The 26,192-nt window shown below is 31.2% G+C and overlaps 2 protein-coding genes across 2 annotated transcripts in view; one reads left to right on the forward strand and one right to left on the reverse strand.

Moving 5' to 3' along the window:
* LOC128179705 (uncharacterized) overlaps positions 1–24,790 on the forward strand; it is a 29,010-nt gene extending 4,220 nt beyond the window's left edge. The window contains exons 2-14 of the mRNA XM_052847229.1: positions 3,825–3,985; positions 4,890–5,001; positions 5,976–6,139; positions 7,033–7,186; positions 7,311–7,424; positions 10,407–10,459; positions 12,886–12,954; positions 13,993–14,116; positions 17,545–17,597; positions 19,137–19,238; positions 21,196–21,301; positions 23,007–23,054; positions 24,433–24,790. Of these exons, the coding sequence (XP_052703189.1) occupies positions 3,825–3,985; positions 4,890–5,001; positions 5,976–6,139; positions 7,033–7,186; positions 7,311–7,424; positions 10,407–10,459; positions 12,886–12,954; positions 13,993–14,116; positions 17,545–17,597; positions 19,137–19,238; positions 21,196–21,301; positions 23,007–23,054; positions 24,433–24,779 (1,607 nt within the window). The 3' untranslated portion in view covers positions 24,780–24,790. The remainder of the gene's footprint in view (positions 1–3,824; positions 3,986–4,889; positions 5,002–5,975; positions 6,140–7,032; positions 7,187–7,310; positions 7,425–10,406; positions 10,460–12,885; positions 12,955–13,992; positions 14,117–17,544; positions 17,598–19,136; positions 19,239–21,195; positions 21,302–23,006; positions 23,055–24,432) is intronic.
* Positions 24,543–26,192, reverse strand: part of LOC128179706 (uncharacterized) — a 51,424-nt gene continuing 49,774 nt past the window's right edge. The window contains exon 2 of the transcript XR_008243121.1: positions 24,543–24,677. The gene's annotated coding sequence lies outside the window, so the exon portion shown is untranslated. The remainder of the gene's footprint in view (positions 24,678–26,192) is intronic.

Consider the following 26,192-nt stretch of genomic DNA (forward strand, 5'->3'; position numbering starts at 1 on the left):
TTGCGCTAGTTTTGGACTGACTAATATTCTTATTCCGACATATTATGTGGATTGGTTATTCCAGTGATGTTGTTATTCTAAGAAAGTCGCCAGTCAATTTACTTCTGATGTCATCGTCTTACTTGCCTCTCGACTTTCTTTCAAACATGCCAACTGACCTCAGAAAGTAAAATACGTTAACTCAAGTGGATAACCACACAAGTTCACTTTGGGCAACTGGTAATGGTGTTCAAAGGGAATTTCGTAAGAAGGGTTAGGGTTAGGTTAAATTGGATAAGGAATTTTATGGTATTATTTATTATTTAAAGTAATAAGGTTAATTAGTCCAAAATGGTGCAGTGATCTGTAAAGAGTTTACCAGATGTGTACGGTAAAATGTAGCTTTACAGCATGTCAACCCGAATTTTCTCGTAGATTTACAGACCTTCGGCTAGCGTGTACTTGCACGCATGTATATCATCTACAATAATTATAGAATAGGAACAGATTGCAAGATAATGATTTTAGTTTTTGAATATTATGTTTTGAAATCTCAAACATGTTTTGGCAACGCCCCGTCTCTTTTTCCTGAATTTTTAATTAAAAAGATTCATTGTAGTACGGAATGTTTGCTGACGTGAGAAGGTTAAAGCACGGATTTCTTCTTTAAAACGAGAAAGAGTTTGTGATATTCAGTTACGTCTGAACATGTATATGGTGTGGTATTTATTCAATATTCGAACAGTTTGCAACGTGTTATCTTTACTTAAATCTTTCAATCTCCAATTTTTGGAGCAAGATTGAGATGATTTAAGGTAACTCCGTACCTATAAAATCATGGGTTCAAAGTTAAAAATATAACTTTTTTTTAACTTATTGGACTTGAATTTTATCAAAAAATGAATAAAATATATCTGTTTCCATACTATTTAAGATTTAAGGTAATAAAAACCAAAAGCTGAAATTATCATCTGAAAATCACACTTTTTTTGTTTAAAAATTAAATATAAGTGGATGGATACTTGTTTGTCTATTTAAATTTTATTGCTTACTTTATATCTCATATATATGGGCAGCGGAAAGGGCAAAAAATACATTTTTACATAATCAACGATAAACTAAATTCAGCAATCTAAGATAATATTATCAATGGCCATAGGTGCAAAACCAACAGTCTTCTTTGCACGGCTTGCTTTAAACGATGTCGAACAATATGTATATATATTTGAAAACGACATATTTTCCAAAAAAATACATTAACTTTATCGATTAATGCGTTACTTCCTCGTTCAGAAGCAAATGTTCACAATTTATGTTTATAACGTGAACAAAGTCGGTAACGTAGAAAAATCAGCACACATGTAAAATATAACAATGACAAGCGTTTTGAAAATTATTTATCCCGACATCATTTATTTTCAAAACCATCGGAATAGGGGTATTACCTTTTCAAAAATTAATTTAAAAAATACCATGCAGTTAGTTGCGGTGATTATTCGGACATCCTGCGTATCCACTCGGCTATACTAGACACGATGAAGTTTGCTAAGATTTAAAACATCGTTTTTTAACTTCGGTTTTTTTTTTCGAAGTTTAATCTTTAAAAATATGCCTTTTTGACTTTTGCTATAAGAATTTTAATTTTTTGATTAAAATATTAATTTTATAAGACTGGTAAAAATCGTAGTTAAATAGTGGATGCAGGGGAGGGGGGGGGGTAATGTAAAGTTCAAGCAGATAGTTTATGTAATTAAATAATGATCCCCAAAATAGAGCTATGCTAACTATATAATATTATACATTTGTAATTACATTAACATTCCCGCATTTTTTATAATAAAATACAGGTAATTCTCAAGTGAATGACAGGCTATAATTGTTACCACAACACAATTCACACCTCTTGTGCTGAACGATATAAAACGACATGGCTTCATAAAATTAATAAATAAAAATCCTAATCAAGCAAGCACGCTGTCTTGGCCGTGCATGCATAAAAGCAAGTACTGTTTTGGTGGTTTTTTAAAACATATTTCAATTCTTGTATAGGTAATAATTAATTTCAGAGGAATAATAATACGAGAAAAGTATCTTAATACAGTAAGATGTTTCGCTCCGAGACAGGTGCGAAACATCTCAGGGCGAAACAGAATAGGTGCGAACCATCCCGGATTCCAATAATCGATGACGCATATTGCTTCCCCAAAAACGCCATCTGGCGTTTATTTGTGCGTCCGCTTGTTTCATGTTGATGTATGTTCGTTTTACATTTATGTCTGTTGGTCTTACTTTTTGTGTTTGATTTGTATTTAGATATCTTTGGTTGATTTTATGTACATTTATTTTGCAAAGAAGACTGTTGGTTTTGCACTTATGGTCATTGATAATATTATTTTAGATTGCTGAATTTAGTTTATCGTTGATTTTGTAAAATTGTATTTTTTGCCCTTTCCGCTGCCCATACATATACCCCTCCCGAATATAAACGATTGAAGCAAATTAATCATCAGGAGACGATATTGTAGCTCTATAATTGGACAACTTCCAGCGTGTATCTAGCCAAAGTTCTTATCGTCTTATGAAGTATTAGGATAGTTCACCCTTAATCAGGAATACATCTCCCGCTACCACACAATCATTCGTACCCCTAGAGACTCTTACTTTATATCTGTAGTGTTCATGCACATTTCTCTCAGCGTCTCTCCGCATGCCCTCTGTGCACTGCTTGTGGCTGAGCCGCTCATTGTTTCTGTTTCTTCAGATCTAATCTTTAATATGCAATTTACACAGAATTGGTGACCATAACATTTTGGCTATATTTCGCGGTTATGCCAATAACATGTTAAATTAAGTTGTATTTTACACCGATTTTGAGCTTGGCGGGACATGAAATCTTATCGTTTATAAAGCAATTGTTTGTTCGGTTGTGGTTGTTGGCAGTTTTTTTTTTTTTTTTGGTAATTTGATAACTGAGGTTACTTTGGTATTCTACAGTAAACTTGTAAAAGCGGTTACCTAAGAGATCAATGTTGTTAACAATCTTTAAAAAAAACCCACTTATATCTTTAAATATTTTTATTCCTGCGATTGCGATTGAATCACAATAAGGGCGTTGGCAACAAAGTGTTCCGAATTAAACCCGAACTTACATTTTTCAATTTTTTATATAGAATTGCTAAATTGCCGTTAGCTTGCTTATTATTTTTACAATTGGGAGTAATTTTCCGTGACACAAACGCTTGTATGTTGAAACGCTTATTTTATGGTAAAGTTAATATAAAGGCACACTAACTAATAAACACAAGCCAAGGCTAACTAGTAACACTTTTCATTGTGTTAAAGCCTTTAAGGTAACAAAATTACGGACGGTAACTCTCAAATAGTGAATAGCCTTTTTAGGTACACGGTTTAGCTATTTATTCAATTTTAAGTTGGATATCATATGAAACAATCTATTTCGATTTATTTCTTTTTACAATAAAATCAATGTTGTAAATTAATGCAAAAATATATTTTTGGATTTTTCAATAAAGAGGTAAAGATATGTCTTTTGTTGCAGTTGCCTATTTATATTTAGACAAATATGAATTCATTAAAGAACTTATAGGAAATATCGTATCAAAACCAGAAAAGTTGACAGTTTCTTTATCCAATAAAACGTTTTTTTTAATAATCTTTTTACCTATTCATATTGAGAAATGTTAACTTAAATTATAGTGTATATTGTGCTATATATATATATATATATATATATATATATATATATATATATATATATATATATATATATATATATATATATATATATATATATATATATATATAGTTTTTCAATGTTTATACAGGGTTTGTTGGATGCTATCTGTACGACGGGTACATGAAGATGTTTTCAACTTTTATTCTAACTGAAGTGAACGTCTCTAATGGAAGCATGCCTGAACTTATTCTTTGTTTTAAAGAATGTATGAACAACCATACGTACGCTGGACTGAAACCTACACTTAATGTTTGTATACTCTTTTGTAACTATAAAGTATATAAAACCAATAGTTAAACAATATTTTATGTCGCACTCAAAGTATTTGACCTTGTAAAGATATATTACCAGCAGGATACAAGCTCTAAAGCGTTTGATTTGGTCTGTTTGGTAATAATTTAGCTTAATTCTATTGAATTTTCAAATTAAAAAAACAAACAAACCATTTTTGGCTAAACAACCTAGTGTTATTAACATTACATCATTTTCTAGTTACTGTAGATTCCTAATTAAACGCGATCGAGGAATTGATATCTGCGTAAAATCGCGAGAAACACCATTCGCGGATTTTAAAATCTCGCCATTATTATCTGAGAGTTCAGAACTATAAGAAATAAGGGGAAAAGTTCCACGTTCGCAATTTTATATTCTCGTGATTTGATACAAACAAGCGGGATCGCGGAATTAAGTACTCGCATAATATAGGGAATTAACAGTAGTAAAATAATATAACTGTCTCGAAATAAGCCCTCACGGTAAAGATTCTGTGGCAAGCTTAATTCATTGATTAATTAATTGATAAAAAATTTCACAAAAACAGACCAATATAGACTTTTAATTATTTTATATAATTTTATGATTTTTTTGTCATTTTTTCGACAGAAACCAGGAAACTTGTTATGAATGCTAACATTATATTTTTTAACCATTTTCCCCCTTTTGATGTCATACACGTTATCTCTAAATATATGTCAAAGACAGCTCAATAACCTTTTAAATATGTTTTTATAAAAAACAATTTTAGAAAAATAAAAAAAATGTAGATATTGTTTTAAATCTATGGATTACATCTTCATTTTTATTTACACTTGTTACTGTCGTTCTGCTCCAATATGATGGGATCAAAGACCTGAATATGTTTTTTTGTTTGCAGGATGACAATTACTATCAATGTTTTTGTGGAGATGATTATAACCAAACCTTTGCAGTGGACGAGGCCATGTGCACCCACAAAAATCACACACTTATGAAGATCTATAACACAGGTTGTCTTTTACCTCTTGCTAAGATCTGTAACACAGGTATTGATTGGTTGTCTGTTACCTCTTGCTTAGATCTGTAACACAGGTATTGATTGGTTGTCTGTTACCTCTTGCTTAGATCTGTAACACAGGTATTGATTGGTTGTCTGTTACCTCTTGCTAAGATCTATAACACAGGTATTGATTGGTTGTCTGTTACCTCTTGCTAAGATCTATAACACAGGTATTGATTGGTTGTCTGTTACCTCTTGCTAAGATCTATAACACAGGTATTGATTGGTTGTCTGTTACCTCTTGCTAAGATCTATAACACAGGTATTGATTGGTTGTCTGTTACCTCTTGCTAAGATCTATAACACAGGTATTGATTGGTTGTCTGTTACCTCTTGCTAAGATCTATTGATTGGTTGTCTGTTACCTCTTGCTAAGATCTATAACACAGGTATTGATTGGTTGTCTGTTACCTCTTGCTAAGATCTATAACACAGGTATTGATTGGTTTTCTGTTACCTCTTGCTAAGAGCTATAACACAGGTATTGATTGGTTGTCATTTACCTCTTGCTTGTTTACGCTTTTTGAGCACCAATGTTGTTTTTTAAAAGTGTTGATCAATGATTAATTAGAGTTTCTGTACTAAAAAAGAACCTTTTGAAAGCAAGAATTGTGTATTTGAAGCTTTTTCATGAAATGTAATATTGAAATAAATGATGATCTACAATAAATATGAGTTAAATCATACACAAATTATATAATGGAATGACATTTTTTAAGTTCTTTTAATCTCATAACATTCTCACCTAAAGTTAAAATTTGGAATATACATGTTCTTACAATTTCATAGACAAAAGCACAATTATCAATACTTGCTTTTTTGAAAAGAAAGGGAAATATTTTGAAACGACTTAAGACTGAAATATAACTACATTCTGCTGTTTATCTTTATGTTTAATTGTATACATTTTTGAACCTGTTACAGATTATGACATTAAGCCTCTTCTGTCTGTTCCCGGAAACCAGACAAATATATTCGAAATCTGGAACGCGACTAAAAGATATAAGGCTTTGTTTGTGAATGACGTCATGAGAAATCCCGCTATCGATTGGTGGAAACACAAACGACTCTATCATACACCAGAATATGTGAGATTTTAATGCAGGTTAAATGGTCATCATGTTTATTGTCAAAGTCATCCAAATGTTGGAATAAAAGTTTGAGATTTGGTATTCAAGTATAAACCGTTAATACACTTAACCAAAGAACACATTGTAATCTTATATCTTTATAGATTATAAATCTTTACCAAAAAGTCACTTTTGATGTTAATTATTAATGGATATTAAATACAATTTCAACCCTTATTATTTAAAAATGAAAAATGAATATCATTATATTGATTTCTTGTCCATGTATTTAGTTGACGTTTTAGAATTAAGGATTTAAATAGATACTATCATTTTTACTTTAAACTATATATATATATATATATATATATATATATATATATATATATATATATATATATATATATATATATGATATTTTCCTAGTGATAACGTATGAGCACACATCATATAAATAGACCTTTCATTATATCATTCAGTCTAGTATATTGATGATTATACTGTTGTTTTAATGTTTTTTCATATCAAAGTACAATTACTTAAGCAAATCTTAAGTTTGCAAAGATAAACCTTTTTTGTAATTATTTGAAACATATCACAGTGCCACGACACTTACGCATGAGAAGAGAATGTTGATGTTTGAACATGCATGTCAAAATACTATTTCAATGTAACATCTTTCATATTTAGTTGCTATTGTTTAAATAAATACAATCATATATAACAACTTGAATATTTGTAATTGAATGGTTTGTTATTTCATAAGTAATTTTAACCCCTCCAATTAAAATCACTGATTTATGTTTATCCATAATATATTGTGACACTTGCTAATTTGTATCTAGGAGATCAGCATTACTTTTGTCCTAGCTAAAACTCTGAACAGCTTCAACAATAGTTTTTGTTTGTAGGTTAAAGTATCAGCTATGAACAAGCACGGTCAGGAAATTTGGGCGATCGAGTTTTTCACCAATGAATCTTCGGCAGAATTAATTGATTGGCTGAACCCCGAAAACGCACTTAATCGGACAATATCGAATTCGACTAATATTTCCGTAGATATGGGGGAAGAAACATTTTATACATATTTTTGTCTACAAATTAAGTTGAATATGTTGTTTTTTCACAACAAGACAAGTGACATTAATGATTTTAAATGCTTTTGTTACTGTCGATTTTACCATTTACAGGCAAATAGCGATCCAGTCCAAACAAGAACAGAATAAATACTACTTCTTACATGGACTTGAGAAAAGTGGTTCACGAGTGACTGTTGTTACCAAAGATGGAAACCCCAAGTCGGGTAAATATATCATGTGCATTTGTAAATTGAACAACACAGATAAATGAAATATTTAAATCCTGTACATATCTAGTATACTTAACAATCTTTAATGAATAAGTATATGATGTACCATATGTACATATTTGATTTTAACAATATACCGCCATTGAGTTTATTTTGTTGTACTGGAAATACGTGTAACAAAATGGATGGCTATTATTGAGCTTTTTCCCAAATTACAAGGCGATATGATTAATAAATAAAAAAATCTAATTCTTTTAGGCTTAGCAATTTTTTGATCAAGATATGTAACGTTGTACATTGAAAGAAACACTTCATTTGAATAAATACATTGTAATCATAGATACTAACCGCACAATAGAGTAATATGTCATGAACAAGTCAACAATGAACAACTCTATTAAACAAATAAGTATCACACTTTTAACTCACTATACAGTGAATAATATGTAGAGAGAGAGAGAGAGAGAGAGAGAGAGAGAGAGAGAGAGAGAGAGAGAGAGAGAGAGAGAGAGAGAGAGAGAGAGAGAGAGAGAGAGAGAGACTGGTCCCTGATTTTAGGTGTGTAATATCCCACCTTTAAATTTAATGATTGGACTATATGCAATATCTACATAAATTTATAAATTTCCTTTTGTTTATTTCCTCCCTACTCATATACTTACCTGCCTACTGTAAATGCATGCACACTTAGCTTAAAAATGGAGTAAAGTATGGCTCTTGCTAGTGTATATTTATATAATCTTTATATTAGAAAAAATCAAAAACAAATATGTCAATGAGGCACGTATCGCAGTCTTTACTGATATAGCTTGTACACGCATTGCAGATGTTTGATCTAACTCTAAATTTATCGCGGGAAATATAGCGCGAGAGCACTGTGACGTCATCAATGATTTGTTCGTCTTTGTTTACGTATCTTGACTTAATATACGAAGATATTGAAGCATGTAACAAATCTCTTGAGTCTCGCCAAAGCATATGCGGTATTCAAAACGTGTCTTTAAACCTTAAGACACCGTAAATTACGAGTTAAAAGTCGGCCATTTTTGACATAGCACCACGGGTGAAAAAACTAGAGAGCATTATGGGACGTAGACAAAAAAATTTGTTTGATGAACTGTACGTTTAGCTCGTTCTTTTTCCCGCGCACAATGGTTCTTAGAGCTCGCTTCGCTCGCTATTACTATGTAATAATATACAAATATTGACTGGGGTTGAGGGCAACATTGATTATATTAGCCCCCGAGGGACGAAATATTGCCCGACGCGAAGCGGAGGGCGATATTTTCGTCCCAAGGGGGCTAATATAATCAATGTTGCCCGAAAACACAGTCAACATTTGTTTTGTTATATGAAGAAACAAACCAAAATTTAAGAAAGTAATTAAAAACAGATCGTCGTGATTTTCTCAGCTCAAAAAAGAATTCACGAATTCAATTTTGTGCAAATTTCATCTCCAAAATATCCTCAGCATCGAACAGTCACTGGTGATTTTTCGCCGCCCGTAAGAATAAACATACAGATGTTCTACCTGTTATTCGCAAATCCTTATATCCGTTATGATAGCAAACCGTCGCATTGCGCGTCTGTTGTTTGCTTGCCTTGTCAGAGTGTCTATTATGACGTCACCTTGTTTTGGAGTCGCGAAGAGTTATTTACGTCATCGTTTACGAATCAACAAATCAGCAGCGATTAATTGAAATAAAGGGATTATTCTCAAGGTATTATTCCTAGCCGGTCAATATTTAAAAAATATTGACCGGTCAATACTTTTTGGACGAGCTAATATTATAATTATTGACTATTCGTCTATATAGAGTTATATAGTGAGAATTTACTACTGAATATAACAAATTTTGATATTACACTGTATTCTTACGTCACTTGACGTCATAAGTAAACATTACGTAGCTCTTAGGTACGGATTTATGACATAGATTGAGAAAACAATACAGTTCAAAAGTAATGAGTTATATTTAAGCATTGAATTATTATTTTATGAAAGATATAGTCTCATAACTGCAGCGGTATGTGCATACAAATTGATTAACGCACGCTAGCGCATTATGAAAATTTGTATGCACACACCGCTGCAGTTATAAGTAATGAGTTATATTTAAGCATTGAATCATTATTTTTTGAAAGATATAGTCTCATAACTGCAGCGGTATGTGCATACACTTGTATGCACACACCGCTGCAGTTATGAGACTATATCTTTCAAAAAATAATGATTTAAAAAAAATTCTTTTTTATCCTTAGGGTAAGTTCAAATCAATGGAAGAGCCACTGTAACAGCCACAAGCGTGAACTTTGATTCTCGCTTGTGACGTTGCATTTTACAGCGTTCAACGTTTGTGACGTCATAATAGAACTAGTTATTCTAACCTTTGAGTACCCTGTGTGTGTTACGGTCTTATAACTGCAGTATCTTTTCACACACTTTACAAGCAAAAAATATTTGGACTGTAAATAATAATAAGAATTAATGCTGTTTCATTAATTTTATATCATAAATTGATCAAAATATGTTCAAAAATGAAATGTTTGTCTGTTAAGCTTTATTTCATGCGTAAAATTGCTGAGATTTACCAAGTTCAGTTTATTCACTCAAACCAAATAATTTGGTACAAGAGGAACATATATATAATACATACAAATACAAATCGTCAGAGGTACAGACAAACAGGTACATTTTCATACAGGGAAAAAATATAAATAAAAAAGAACAGACTATACAATCACTACTTATGTTAGATTTTAGTATAAAGGATCATAATAGGAAAACAACTAAGAGGAGCAGACAGCATCAACAATTTTTGAAATGGTCTTCTAGATCTATTATATTCTTGGAGTGAAATGTAAAACTTGTTCCCTATGCTTCGTTGATCATTTCTATATATTTATCAAACCTGAAAGCAGATAATAGTTAATCTCATTGTTTTAAACGAAATTTAAATCCAATTTTTTTTAAAGATCAAATTTATGGTATGGATGGAGCTGCACTTCAAAAGATACCTTTGACTGAGGTAAATTTATTGGCTTTTACTTTAAAGTTTACGAGAACTGGTGATGATGATCAAATTGAGTTATGCATCGGTTATCGTCTGTAAGTCTTCGACTTTTCGCATTTCATTGGAAATATTATCTATCTCCAAAAAAGGGGTATCAAAGGTTTTCAAAAAATAGAAGAAATACGGACAGAAAAGAAAGAATGTACAGTGTGTTTATTAATAATAATGTCTTCTTATTTGACCATTATTTTTACATTTGATGCCTTGTCTTTTTTAATGAATATTTTTGAGAGATTGGAAAAGGCCACGATACAGTTGAGTAATCCATGAAGTTAAAGGATCTATTGTGAATAACAGTTGAAATGACCTATAGGGGAGATGGATTTCCCAAGAAATAATCCTTTTTTTCTAATTATTTTTTATCTTACATATTTCTAAATTTTTTGAATTTGCATTTTGAACCTATCATATTGCTCTTGAATTTTGTTATTAATCTTCAAAGTTGGCGAAAACAGCATTTTCTCACTATGATGGTATATTTCTGCATGGTTTTTGGCCTTTATATCCTTCAGGACTTTCTGCCCCTAAAAATCTAAGATATTTTGATAGGTTTTGTTCAAAGGAATAAATTAAAATAATCTCTTTTAGGGGCATCCCGGCTCTGGGGTCGAATTTGGCAAAAAACCGAAAAAATTCGTAAATTGATTTCTATCATAGTGGTCTACATATGTATTTACACCGAAGAGTGTAAGTGCTGGATTACACAGTGGGTTAAGCCGCTAGCTTTGTAACACGTTATTTTTTTTGTGCCATGCAGCTGGTTCGATTTCATCTGTGGGTATACTTTTTTAAAAAAATTTCATGGCATTTATAAACACTTTTTTTACGCAGAATTGTGCATCTTGTATATTTAACTGCGAGATTCTTCCTTAAATGCACATTTGCTCTTTGAATTATAGATATCGATGTGAAAGTATATTCCTCACTACATGTTAAAGCAATCAACCGAAACTATACCTGAGTGTAAGCACGCTTGTTTGAGGACAAGAAACATCCCCTCTGTGTTACTCAAAACAGGTGCCTCGTAAAAACAATCATGTCGAGCAAAAACTCATACGTTTGCTTTTCCATAACATCTATAGGAAATGGTACAATTGTGGGAGAAGTACTGCAAAGTAGATGCAGTTCGTTCTTTGCAAAGAATGTGTGCATTGTACCATTTTATGCCCAAAAAAATGCGGGAGGAGGGTTTATATATTAGAAAAAAAGGAATGGGTCAGTTACATGTAGAGAAATCCGTCCCCTTGTCATTCCGGCATCAGGTAAGTCCCTTTATACAAAGAATGCAGCTGTTAATACGGAGTTCAGTTGAATTTACGGTGAATGGTGGTTGTGTTCAACCGCCTCTTAAAAAAACCCTTCTACATCTTTAAACATCACTCTTCCTGTTATTTTTGTTGAAAAAACTAGGGCGACGTGCATTATTTGTAGCAAGAGCCAAAGGGTTTTGCGACCTTTGAAATCGCGTCACGCGGGAAGACTTTCGATGGTTGCTAATTTGTCCCCGGTTGTAAATAAACGTATGATTATGTGATAATTATAGAAAGTAAACTGAAAATGAAATTTAAAGATAATCAAGTAAAAAAGCGACCATAAGTAATTCTGCTCGGAAACTTAAGTTCAACTTTTTTTTCAATCACTATATTATGAGAACTAGAACCTAAAAGTTTACTGTGTATGGTCTAAAATAAGAAGTGAAACGGAAATAGATGTTTTTTTTTGTAAAGACATAAACCAATACCGGTCTTATAGGTTAATTTAATTGTCATTCACAATAGATCCTTAAGGATAAAATCTCTTAAGTTGGTACAAATATGTATTTTGAAGCAAGTTTGCATTAATTTTAAAACCACTATTGTGTTAAAGCACATATTTACCACAAAAAAAGACATGACATGGATTTTTATATCTTTTTATTAAGAAAAAGAAAAAAAGAATAAATTTAACGAAATTAATATTGAAGAAAGCTATAAGTTTACAAGTCATTGATTTCATAGCGCAGGTAGAAGATAAGGGATACTGTAAGTGGTGCTTATACAGAACATGAAGCCGGATGATAATGTAATTATATATGAATTAAAGTCTTTAAAGATTGACAAGAATAACTTCAAAAATTTAATAAGACCTTTTTGTGCATTTAGAAATGCTTTATAGTAAATCTGCTTTGCTTGAAGGGCTTCAGGGGCGTGGTTTAGTTGCTCTGGTTAGTGGTTTGGCTTACGGAAGGAATTTGTTTTGTTAATTTTTAATTATTTTTGATTGCCGAAATAAAAACGTTGATACTATGCATTTCAATAACATAATCTTTTTTTTCTTAATTATATTATTGTTTGTTAATTAACTTCTAAAATTTAGTCAATGCTTTCCACCTGTTTCTTTAGCTGAAAACTGGTGCTCGATATATTTGTGGTGTGGAAGTGCGAGAGGCAATAAACATAACGACAAAAGAAGTAAGTAAGCTAACAATGATTATGAATGTAGAGATTAATAAACAAAAAAAAAAAACCCGGATCTTAGCTACATAGGACATATTCATGTTTAACTACAAATGATTTAAATTAAAGGTTTTGAGTGTATTGTTGATACTAAATGGTATATACATATGTAATACGGGTTAATTAGGTAAAATGTATGTTCTTTGTTAATTTTTTAATGAGATTTAAGCCATTGTTAAACATTTAAAATGATTGTTTTTTATTGCCCGAAAAAAACCAAACAGAATTAAAAAAAAGAATCGTCATTATCTAAAATTTTCGAGGAGGGATGAATATATAGAAAATGAAATTTAAAGCTGACCTGAATTTATAAAGTAAGATTTTAAAAAACAGTTAAACTTTGATATCTCGAACACTGATATCTCGAATTCAAGAATATGTCGAAGTGATTTGTAAGTCGCAACTACTTATTTTTATCTTTACTCAGTGAAATAAACACCGGATGCTAAAGAGTAGTACTTTACTTCGTTTAATATTGATACGGTTCTTTCATAAAAAAATAAATTAAGGTCCGTTCTACGAAATTCTTTAAGTAAGCAATTTTTAAAGAATTTATTTGAGATATTTTTTGAATTTATATTTTAGATGAAAAAATTCCCTATAAATAAGCATTATAAGATCTTAAAACAGTTTTTAAAACATTCATATGTCCCAGAGAAAGGGGGGGGGGTCCGAGCCCCTGGACCCCCCCCCCCCCCCCCATCTGAATCCGCCAGTGGTTGTTAAATTTCCTTCAAAACGCGTTTCCACAATTCTTTGTGCGTCCAATGTAAAGTCTAGGGGTGAGTAAAATACATGAGCGCGGTAAAGCCTTTATATGGTGTGTAGCGATACGCGTAACAATAGAAATCGAAAACTAATATGATATATGATATGATATATGACTAATATGATATGAAAAGGAAATAATACATACTTATGAATTTAAGTCAGCTTTAATTAACCTTGTACACTGTCAAAACGGCACAAATAACTCATTTTTTATGATATTAGAAAAATAACACACGAAACGTGTACATCACACATTTCCTTGATTCCTGTGCACTCGCCTCTGTGGTGGATCTTGAGGAATGTATAGCGACGAAAGTGTTCGTTTGTGCTTGTACCTATGTGGATAGTAAGTATTCTGTGATTATATTCTGACATTGAATTCAAAGAGGTGGGTGATCCACAAATCATCATCAGATCTACCTTAAATTTTCTTACATGATTTGTTATTATTTAATTCAGAAAAATTCCATAAATTTTAGCTTCAAAATTTTATTATTTCCCGACATGTTTATATAAAACTCATCTTATGAAGGCGATCGGTACAAATGGCCACAACTATCCATCTGTGTCCGTTAAATTAAAAACCCTGTCTTTATATTGATACATTGATATATCTTCAACAAATATTATTCTCTTTGTTTCTTACAGCAATTTACAGTTAATTCATAGCTCTATAGAAACAGAGAGACTGAAATTGACAATCGCCGTTTATCGATTGGTCGAAATCTACAGCGGCTGAAACTGACAAGAAACTTAAAGGACTGAAATTGACACAGCCTGTTTATTGATAGGTCGTAACATACAGCGACATAAGGACTGCACGAAATAATCAAGATGATGTCAGACTCAAAGTCTCACGATTTGGCTGTTTCGTACTTATGTACATTGACAATAATTTAGTGAATTTTACTTACTTTTCATAATCAATTTATTGATAATTCATGCGGGTTATGATGGTAGGAATCATTGCAGAAAAAAAGAATATAACCCCACTTTTTCATCTAATCAGCAGTCGCTAAATGTTCTGTTTAGTGATTTTTTTATCGTTAAGAAGTTCACAGCGACGTCATTATTCGATTGACAGCTAAGAGAGCCGTAAACAAAAAGATAATCTGATTGGCGCAGAACAATTGATCAGCCAATGAAAAAGTAGGTTATGTACTAAGTAAGTTAGATCATGGGTGCGGATAGAGTACTGCCGTTGGCAGACAAAAGTTACCACTGGCAATTTTTTTTACCATTGGTATACCAACGGTACCAATGTTTGCCGATAAAATTTACCATAGGTAGACATTTCTGCAGACAATCTAGAGCTCTGTTAGCGATGGTAAATTTTTTTTATGACGTCACAAAAATGGCGGATATTTTGTATGTACTGGAGGCAACAGATGAATTTTACAGCTTTTCCACCTTAAACCTTGTTGTAGCTGAACAATTCCTTTAAGCATTGTAATATTCCAAAAATACAATTGAAAAAAATCTTTCTGTATATGTAGGCATGTTGCAGGCGTATGGGGGACATTGGTTGGAATATGACTGCCATCTAAAGCACCAAAACATTTTGAAATTGAAAGTTTTCTCCAATTATTTGCTTAATTGTGATGAAGGCTATCTATTTGGCCTTAATATTTTTTAAGGAGGAGAAAATACTCTATAAAAAACTTCCTTTTGGAGATGTTCTAAAACCGTTCAGCCATACATCGAAAGTTCTCAAAAACACCAATAGTTCCTTTTCAACATTAGGGGTGGGGCCATTTAGATTGTTGTCGGTATTAAGCATTGACTTTCAAATGTGTCCCTGGACAAACGGTATCAAAATCATCGGGTGTCTATATTATGGTATTAAAGTAATCGCATAGTTATGACTCGCTCTAGCCATGTTTTTCCAAAGATATATACACACGTTTTGCGGGAGATGAAAAACTGTAAAAAAAAAATTCTTTATTGTACACAAATTATAATGTTAATTGTATCCTTTTGGTGCAAAATGATCAACGAGGCAAAAATATTGCATCTTGGTTTGACATTTTCCGCTATATAGGCTAATCAGCCAGTGTTACCAATGGTACACCAAAGGTACCATTGTTAACATTGGTAAATTTCCTACTATCTGTACCCCAAAACTCGTTCAGAGTATACATGGGTCCAATGGCACCAATGGCACAAATTGTTACTATTGGCAAACTGGTATTGGTACCACTGGAAATACTCTGAACGCACCCCATATTAAGTAATATTTTCGCGACTAAGAATGGACTCGGTAGCTTCACTCCCTCCGCCTTTTCATAATCGCGAAAAGAGGTATAGCGCACTTAATATACGATTTGGCCTCAAATATAGCCTTTTGCAAACATCAGACGATTTCAATATTATACAATATTTAGTTTAAATATATTCAAAGAAACGCAAATTACACAATCACAATGCTGTAAGAGTTTTAATTATCTTACACGACATCATTAAAATATTCAGGTTTTGTTAGGAATATAAAGGAAAGAAGTTAGTATACGATAAAAAATTGGATATTTGACTATTTAAACCACTCTAAACCAAAGACATCCGATTAAGATTATGTTCTACAGGTATTGTAGTACACGTTTACATCGAATTAGTTTTGGTTTAACGTGGTCTTCGTACTGAAAATTAGACAAATATTTCAATTAGAGTCTTTTCTAATACAATCATGTTTTAGCTATATATATTGAAAATGCATCTGTTGAAAATGTTAGATGCATGGCCTAGTGGTAACGCGGAGGTCTTTTTCATTTTGTGGTCGCTGGATTGAATCCACTAAGTAGTAAATTTTTTTCATTTAAATTGAAACATGAACAAAATAGAGAGATTAAGTGACACGTATGTAATCTTCTGGGTTTTTAAAAATTATCTTGTTTAATTCAGTCTGAGTATAAGTACACCCAATATAAACAGCTCTCTTAATTAACTCTGTACATGAAATCTATTTACACTTAGATCCATTGCACTTTGCTTGAACTTATCACGGTTCAGAATATCAACTGTTATACACAGTTTCCCGAATTAATGACAATCAGTTGTTACAGACACCATTTTAAAAAAAGTACAGTGTACCCAGGTTTCGAAAATCATATTGCGACAGCTAGGTACCTGAAGCTATTTTTAATAACTGGTACTTTCCGTCCAAACACAGGTGAAGGCGAAGTAATGGGAAAATGCGCTATACCTCTTTAACTAAATATGATATAACTTTTACTTAAACGAGATTGATTAATAATAGCTAATGCAATTATAGCTTAAACAGGCGTTTTTACTTTGATATGTCCAGGAGTGATTCTCTGTCATTGGTTAAAATGCGTCACGTGATTACCAACAACATTTTTGTAGACGTCACATTACAATATTTAGATGTAAACATGGCGGACGTATGAAGCTGGGGTACATGTATATGTACCAATTACACAAGAAACGATTATGATAAACATCTAGTTAAGTCGTTATTCTCACGCTTTACTCGATATGTTGTTATTTATTTGTTAACTGGGTGGCAGTTAGTAGGCACTGACACGCTTTCAAGTTTATTATTTGTACAATTATCTGGGATTTTGAATAAGAAGATAAGACAAGTACTAGTCAATAAAAAAGTATGATAAGTCGACAAAATCAACTGACAAATGTGTGCAGAAGTGGTGGTAGAAGTCTTGATCACCGAAAACTGAGACATAATGTTTTACACTTCCCAAAATCTCCGTAACAGATAAATTTAATTGTTTTTTTTTAACTTCTGAACACGTTTTTTAGAATTAAAACAGTGGAAAACGACTGCGTGTAAAGTAAAGATAAACTCCAATAAGGTACGGTCTCTCTCTCTCTCTCTCTCTCTCTCTCTCTCTCTCTCTCTCTCTCTCTCTCTCTCTTGCCGGAGCCACATACATATCAAAATTCATCCAAAATCTCTTTTACTTCGTTTATTGTAGTTTGCTGGACCCACTGTACCATTTTCAACCACATGTGGTTCACAAAATCCGTATTTTGTTTGAAATACCTTTCAGTCAGGCTTAAGAATTGGGCGTGTATAATTCAAAGTTTTAATTCAAAATTATTCAAAGGTTTTTGTTTAGCTAACACTTTATAACAGTCAAACGGGGTTTTTGGTAGCTTTAGTTTTATCTTTGTAGTATCAAGTAGATGCACACTGAATCAATCTTCCTTTAAATGATGGGGCCGAAAATTGTAATGGAGGAGAGACTAGTTTTATGACAACACTACAGATAAAAAATCCCAAATAGAATAAATAAAGAAATAAAATCAAAATCAAAACAACCTACGCTAGGTAGAGGTTACTACTGGGAATACTTTTTTTTAAGAAATAGAAAAGTATATGTTAAATTAATGTTGAAGATAAGGATGCATGTATCATGTCAGAAACATTTTACTAATCCATTTTACTCATGACTCCCCCATTCTTTCCCCCACTCTCCATTTCCTACTTTTACTCATTTTATCTCCTATAAAATTGTTGAAATTGATCTTGTCAACGGATTTATCAATTGTGCTAAATATGCTTACATGTTTATATTGTATGTGCTAATGAAATTTATATCATAATAAAAAAAAATATTGAAAATAAGTTTTAAATATAATCAATACCTCGAGAGTAAGAAGAAAGCCATCATGCCATGACGACAATATTTTTTATAAAAAGGTTGCACGATGTATCATTTGATATTTTTCTTAACTTAAAGGGACTTGGAGACGAATTGAGCTCAAAATTTTCAATTTTGATTTTCCAATTTTAATGTTTAGAATGGTTAATATGGCTATTTTTAATGCTTTGTCAAAATTAAAAAGTCAAATATTGAGTTATAAGCAAGATATAGAGTTTGATATGTAAACAAAACTCAAGTCTTGCTATTGGTTACATATTTGTTATATTGGTTTAAGTTTCAATCAAATGTTGCTTTCTTCTGTTAAAAGTATTAATTATGAACACATTGAATCAGTTTGTCTTGAGTTATTTTGTCAAAGAAATGATTATTCTATACTTTTCATTATTTGTAAACAAATAGATAAGACTCGAGTTTTGTTTACATGACAACAAATTCATACCTCTTTTTCCTCTCTCATAACTTGACTACGAGCATTCATATTTTGGTCATCCATTCAAAATGAGCCTGTGAACCATTTTATACATAAAAAATCGAAAATAAAATTCTGATCTGAAATCGTGTCTAGGTCCCCTTAACCTCGTTATAATAAGTAAAGGTTTGAGATATTTTTTCCAAAAATTTAAACTGTGGAAAGGCTTTTATGTTGTGTGGAAACAACTAATTTTCTTTTAAGAAGTCATGATGTGTCATACTTATTTTATCAATCATTTGTACCTACTAAAGGTCAGTTACAATTTTCCGGTTTATGGCCATGGGATTGAAGTTATTACGAAATGTTCCCTGACAATTAAAAACTTCACGGGTGTGTCTGCTGAAATTAAAACTGTAAGTATACATAAGTAAGTAATTGCTTTTTTAAGTGTCACATGCCAGTATTACAAGTAGAATTTCATATAGATACAATACATAAAATATTGGCACTTTGCCTTAAAAGATATACATGTATGAGATACATGTATTAGAATAGGACAGGTTATGCCCTTTGCATCAAAAGCACACGTAGAGCAAAATTATAAAATATCTGCAGGTTCCCTTTTTTTATACATAAAAACAAGTGTTTTGGCTTAAATATCTTGTAAATTTTAATTTTTAATTAAAAAGTATAACTTATCATTTTCATTAAAATCTTCAAAATTTACCTCAATGTTTTCGGACTGTGCAAAAAGATCAAAGCACAAATGACTATAAAATTAAGAATACCATGTAAAAATGCTTTTAATAAGTATTCTGAACCATATAGGGCATTCTTGTATTGTTAAGAAACACGTATATTTACATTTTCTGGTTTCTTTGTCTCTGAGAAAACTACAAATCGATTTTGCAATGTATAGTCCAATACATTTCATTAAGCTATGACTTTTTTGTAGTATTTAACTGCTGAACATTATAAAATTATAAGTAAAGATAAGGAATCATTCTTTGAATATTATGTTGTGATCAAATCTATCGTAAAACCCTTCGGATTTTATTGTATTTGACCACTCTCGACCGAATTAAATCATCTCATAATATTTAAAGAATGATTCCATATTCCTTAAATTAACGCTACCGGATTTAGTCTGATACAAAATAAAATCACTTCCTATGAAATGAAACTTTGACAAGACAGTGTTATTTGTTGCTTGGACTAAAATTTTACACTTTCAGTGGTTTTAACATGGCAACTCACAGCCAAATATATGTCCGTCTGTTGAGAATTTATACTTGGCAATATGATCGACGCTTCGCGTACTCATCTCGACATTTCATAGTATTTATTACAGAAACCCAGCAATTTTTAAAAATTTGAAGTAGTTGCCCTTTAAAAAAGAATTTTGAAGAGTTTAACCGTAAAATTGGACGATATTAAGGCAACGTGCACTTAACATGGATTTTTGAAGATCATCGTGTCTTGTGAAATAAATGTTTTAATTGAAAGTCCCTGGGAAAACAAAACACTTATTAAGTTTGTAACTGAATGACTACGGAAAAATTATTTCGGTATGCCTCGCCGTCTACGTTAATAATCAACCCGATATATTTCCGTAATCAGTAACAAATCTATTAAGTAATAATGTATCGTCTGCTGTATACTATACGTCATACATGTCGTTAGATTAGCTGCAATTTCTACAGATAACAGATAAATCTGTATCTATTGCAATGCTTATGAAAAGTGAATTGTCATGTAGAAGCCTTTAATTTTTTAGAATGATATAATGTTTAATATAATCTCTTCTTGAGAATGTAGATGAAAAATTATTTCTTCATATACTCGAATAGTTGTCTAGTAAACGTTACCGATTGTTTTAATGAATGCTTGGTAATATAACGTATGTGTGGCATTGCAAAAATGTGGCATGTGAGTTTATGTTGTGTTTATCTTGATAATCCTAATACAAATATTCTTATGGTATGAAATTAAACGAACTCGATGTGTGTTTTTATTTGCCTCCAAAACTATATTTTTACGTTTTTTATTCGCTTCTTTATTTGGTTTTAACATTATAGAGATAACATAATCGGATAATTAGCAGATATATTTTTATGCAGATTGCCTTTACATGCCTACACATGCACAACGAAATTAAGCTGATAAAATCTTATATTGAATTGTCGTTTCATTTTTTGTTTTTTTTTTAATTTAAGAGGAAAGACCACCCCCCCCCCCCAAATAAAAAAAAACAGTAAGAGAAAAAAATGAAAAAAATAAAATAAAATCAAAATTTCAATCAGGATATACAACTATGCATATACTTGTACATTTTATATACATGTTATAAATATTGGCTTTTGTTTCTAGACTGCTGAATTGTACGGTACGCATGCCTTTAATAACTGTATGGGGCGTTTGAATGCAACAGCAGATTGTATTCCCAGAAAAGATGTATCTATATACACAGTGAAAGGTAATTACTGCAGGTATTTTTTTCTCTTTGTGATTTGTTTTGTATTCTTGGATAATAAAACACCCGACAAAAATGTTTTTAATTTGATTAACAGGTACCTTTTGTATGTCCCTGCAGTCACCCCCTAACAATCTTTTCCTGTTTCTTTTGTTTCTTGATTTAATGACTAGATTTATCAGAATATATAATTATAGGACATTTGTTTGGATAACAATAATTAGAAAATATCGAAGACGAAAGAGCTATTTCATGAGTTATTAGAATTTTAATCTATAGTTAATAGATTAAAACCAACAATTGCAAAAGTAAGTCTGGTTTAAACCTTCTTAAAAAATAAACGTGATTGATCAAGTGACCCAAAAAACTTTTATTAAAAAATACCCATTCTGCAGCAATGTTATTCCACAGAAAATATATGAAGAGTAGTGCAAATAAATATAAGATAGCTCCATACTAAAAACTTTAGATAAGTATTTATACAATAAAATACTGTTAAGCGAAAATACCCTTAACGGGTGGTAGTAATTGTCTCTTATGTATGTTTCACTCTGACTTTTTATATATTGCATACATTGTAATGGTTTTGATATGACATATGTTTACCGATGTTTTATTATATTTTTACCGATGTTATTTCCCTGTACCTTATAAAAATGTGCACATAATACTTAAATCTAGTTTGAACAATCTAACTTCTTAAAAAAGGTGAAAAGAAAATCAAAGTTGGCCTGTTTTAAGCTAATAGCGCATAGGTAAAATGTCCGTTAATTATTTGCAGCCATTGGCAGTGGAGTTTCAGACAATGTATTGGTTTGTTTCATCTTCATATGTAGTTATAAAATATGAAATATCTTAAATGTTTTATTATTATAATTCGCAATAGTTGAATAAAATGTTTTAAATAACTGTAGGGCATAATATCTTACCAGGACTGCAATTACGAATACAGATAATCAACCTAAATGTTTAAAATATACAGGTCTTTTTCGTTCAAGACCATCTAGAAAGTGCCATGGTAGATTACTGTAATGTATTTGACTGAAACAGGTAATTAACAATTTTATAGAACTTTTGTTTAGGAAATAAACATGCACACAAACACTCCTAATTAGCGGATTACATATCGACAGCCGTTATCATTTTATAGTAAAGTTAACTTTGGTTGCAAATAGGGCGACGACAGGAAACTGAATATGGGTCATCAAATTCAAATTTTATTTTTCATGAACTTTTTTTGATAAACTATTAATATTAATAAGCCTCCGTGTATGGACAGGGTAACAAACCAAGGTTGTAGCATAGATATTCCCCAGGGAAAAACATGCACGGGTTAGATCCCCCTCCAGGGCGAAAAAAAACGCCTCATCATATTTTTTCACCCCTCTGCGCAAAATCAGTTTTTCAGCTAGAGGAAAAAACCACCCTGGTATAAAATACCCCCATCTGTTTCCGGATTACATTACCAGAATATTCTTATGTCTTACAGTTTTGAGATGTATCTTGTTTTTTGTGAATTTTTTCTTACACAAAAGGAAAAGTATTCAAACTATTCAAAAAGAATTGTCGATCACTTAAATTAATTCTTTAAAAAATATTTAATATTACAAGCAACCAGGTAACTGCCTTTTTATCAATTTCAGCACATTGTGTTTCAGCTCAATTCTTACACTAAACCTTTTTCTTGATTTACTTTTTATATTTTCAGATGATGCTTTGTTACTGGCAGATAGAGTGGTTGTTCTTGGTTACTATCGTAAGTATAAAACTAATTGGGAAAAGCTTCAACGAATTAGGAATCATTTACATGTTTTTTCTCGAAACTTTAGATAGTAGGTAATAAACATACAAACAATGCTGAAGATTCTATTCACTAAGATTTAGATTTTTCTTTTAGAAATTATGGGGGATTTGATTTAATTCTGAAATACAATCTGACGCTAAGCAATTTGCACAATTTTGGGCAATGAAAAATAGAAACCGGTATTTCTTATCTCAAATATTGTTAATATGAATATAAATATATTTGTAAGTTAGATTTTTCGCTTATAATAAGATAAAATATTTGTTTTAAGTTCAAATATTTTTATCATATCATCTGCTTGAAAGCTTCTAAAATATTGTCCTCTGAGTTATATCAGTTTATATAATCTTGTCTTCTGAGCTATATCAGTTTGATACCAAATAAATATTTTTTAAATGCAAAAGACATGAGAGGTTTGTTCTAGTCTAGCATATTCATCAATTAGTAGGTTTATCGTAGGATCAAAGATTAAACTATTTTATCCTAAAAATAGTTTGTCCTTTTCGGAGTGGTATACAAAAATGCTTTAAAAAATCGCCCATTTGTAGAAAATCAAATATCAGAGGCTAAATGTGAGTAAAATATAAAAAAGGAAGGATTCCAAATTTTTTGCATCTTTTCATTTTAGAAATAAAAAGCAGTGTTAAAAACTTCATCGGGATATAAACCATCCAAATGTACACCTCGGTGAACTTTTGATGTTGTGTTTTATTACTTATAAGTGAAAACATTCAGAATTATAAACATAACCGGGTTTTCGTGTTTTTGAAAATGCAATTGTCAAACCATATGCTCATGCATAATCAACGTGACGTCACAAAATTTGATATTTTGACGTATTGAAAGGTTCACACTGAAATATTCATTGTTGCTCTCGTTTTAAAATGTGTGTCACCAATTAAATTCAAATTCAATTATTAAAATAATATGTATATTATACAACTTAAAAAATAAATAAATATAAGATCTAAAACTATTTGCTGGGAAAAAAACTAAAGACAAATAACATTGTGCAGAATTTTTAATTCAGATAACATATTTTAATGCCTAGTTTACGTTAGTTTTAGTTAGGGTGTTTGTGTAATGGACAGTTATCAGACTGAATAAGATTTATCTAACTTAATAGTTTTAGCTTATATAACATCACAATTGTTACATGTATCATGTATATACATTAAATTAACATCCCTGGAAACGGCGAAAAATTACAATCCTTGATAATGGTGACAAGTTCTCTGCGTTGTATTTTCTTTAATGTGAGATATCTACCTGGTACTAGTATTTTGGAAGACTTACTGATAAAATAATTAGTTTTCGCATTATATTGCAGACAAAGAAGAACCAAAGGTGAGCAAATGGGAATTTCTGAACGATTTCTCCATTGAGGAAATTCAGAATATCATGAGACCAGTGCTTCAGAAAGTCCAGAGTCAGGGGTCGGTGCCCGTCCGAAATTTATCCTCCAGTGTCCGGAAGAAGGAGAGTGCCACAGACATGCGCATGTCATCTCAAGGAATCGGAATTCTAGGAGGCTCTCTGTTAGGACTCGTCTTCTTGATCATCTTCGTGTCCGACCTTGTAATTATAAAAGTTCAACTTACAGCATTGTTCAAAAATCTCTCCCGTGTATGCAAAACTAACAATCCAAGACGCATCAATGATTTCGGGGAGAAATAGTTTATGCACTTCAGCCATTATATATATATATATATATATATATATATATATATATATATATATATATATATATATATATATATATATAGTTAAATACAAAAAATATCGCAGTGTCCGGTTTTATATAAAGAAAATTTGAAAAATGAAAGACTTTCATTTTTCAAATTTTCTTTATATAAAACCGGACACTGCGATATTTTTTGTATTTAACTATATATATATATATATATATATATATATATATATATATATATATATATATATATATATATATTTATTTATTTATTTATTTTCCCTGTTTTATTGCTAAAGGCTTTAATGAGAAAATTACGATTACATTTTATAAATTATTTTTTAACATCTGCACATTATTTTTTACATTGTCATTATTATTATTTATAGCTAATTCTAAATCACATTTTTGGGTGAAAAAGAGTTTATAACAATATAAAATATTGAAGACTCTTTAAGAAACCTGACAATTCATCAAAGATTACAACGACAATATTTGATGTTTTCATTTTACTTAAACAATTTTCTAATGTTCTGGTTGCACGACTTTTTTTCTTATCAATTTAACATACAGATTTCAATAAAATACATGATAAACATCGACACTTTTAAAGGTATTTGTGGCGTATTTTAGTGAACAATAATAAAAAAATCTGATTATTTGCTTCATATTCTTTTATTAAAGATAGGGCTTTCACACAAATTACGCTTTATAAGTCAATCGCATAACAAAGATATAAGTAATCAAAAACATATTTCTATATTTATACTGGCACGGTAGAAAATACAAAAAGTGTTGAATAAACCCCGCCTTAAATGTGTCACGCGACAACCATCTCGGTCCATCAGTTACAATGGCGACGACGAGAAAGATAGTTATATAGTTAAGTTTAACAGATTTGGCAATGAAAGAAAAAAGAGACAGACTGGCAAGGGTAGGAACAAAGGGAAGATTCTCATCGGAGACCATGTTGATTGATGCAATAGGAATTAAAGCAGAATAAAACTTAAGTTGCCATCAAGAAGTTGAGGGGTTTTGCTCGTTGGATTCGTGCTCCATATCTTCCATGTCTTTACTTTTTAAGTTATAAACCACAAGCGGATTTTCGTTTAGAGAAGTTTTGGAATATAGAATTATTAACACTGTCAGCACATGCATCCCTCAGGTAGAGTATACCGTGTCGATGATCCTTAAAGCATGTTTCACCTTAAGTTTATTACACATAATTAACAATTTATATCGTTCTACATTAATTAATATTGGAATAATAATGCTTCGAGTATCATCTTTTATAAGAATTATCTAATCCAAGACATGAAAAACGTGATTCCAATTTGTAAACAAACTGTTCTTCCATCGTGTTTTCGATGCTAGGTCTTCCCGCACTCATGCGCTGTGGC

The sequence above is a fragment of the Crassostrea angulata genome, chromosome 4 (assembly GCF_025612915.1).
Source record: "Crassostrea angulata isolate pt1a10 chromosome 4, ASM2561291v2, whole genome shotgun sequence".
Taxonomy (NCBI): Eukaryota; Metazoa; Mollusca; class Bivalvia; order Ostreida; family Ostreidae; genus Magallana; species Magallana angulata.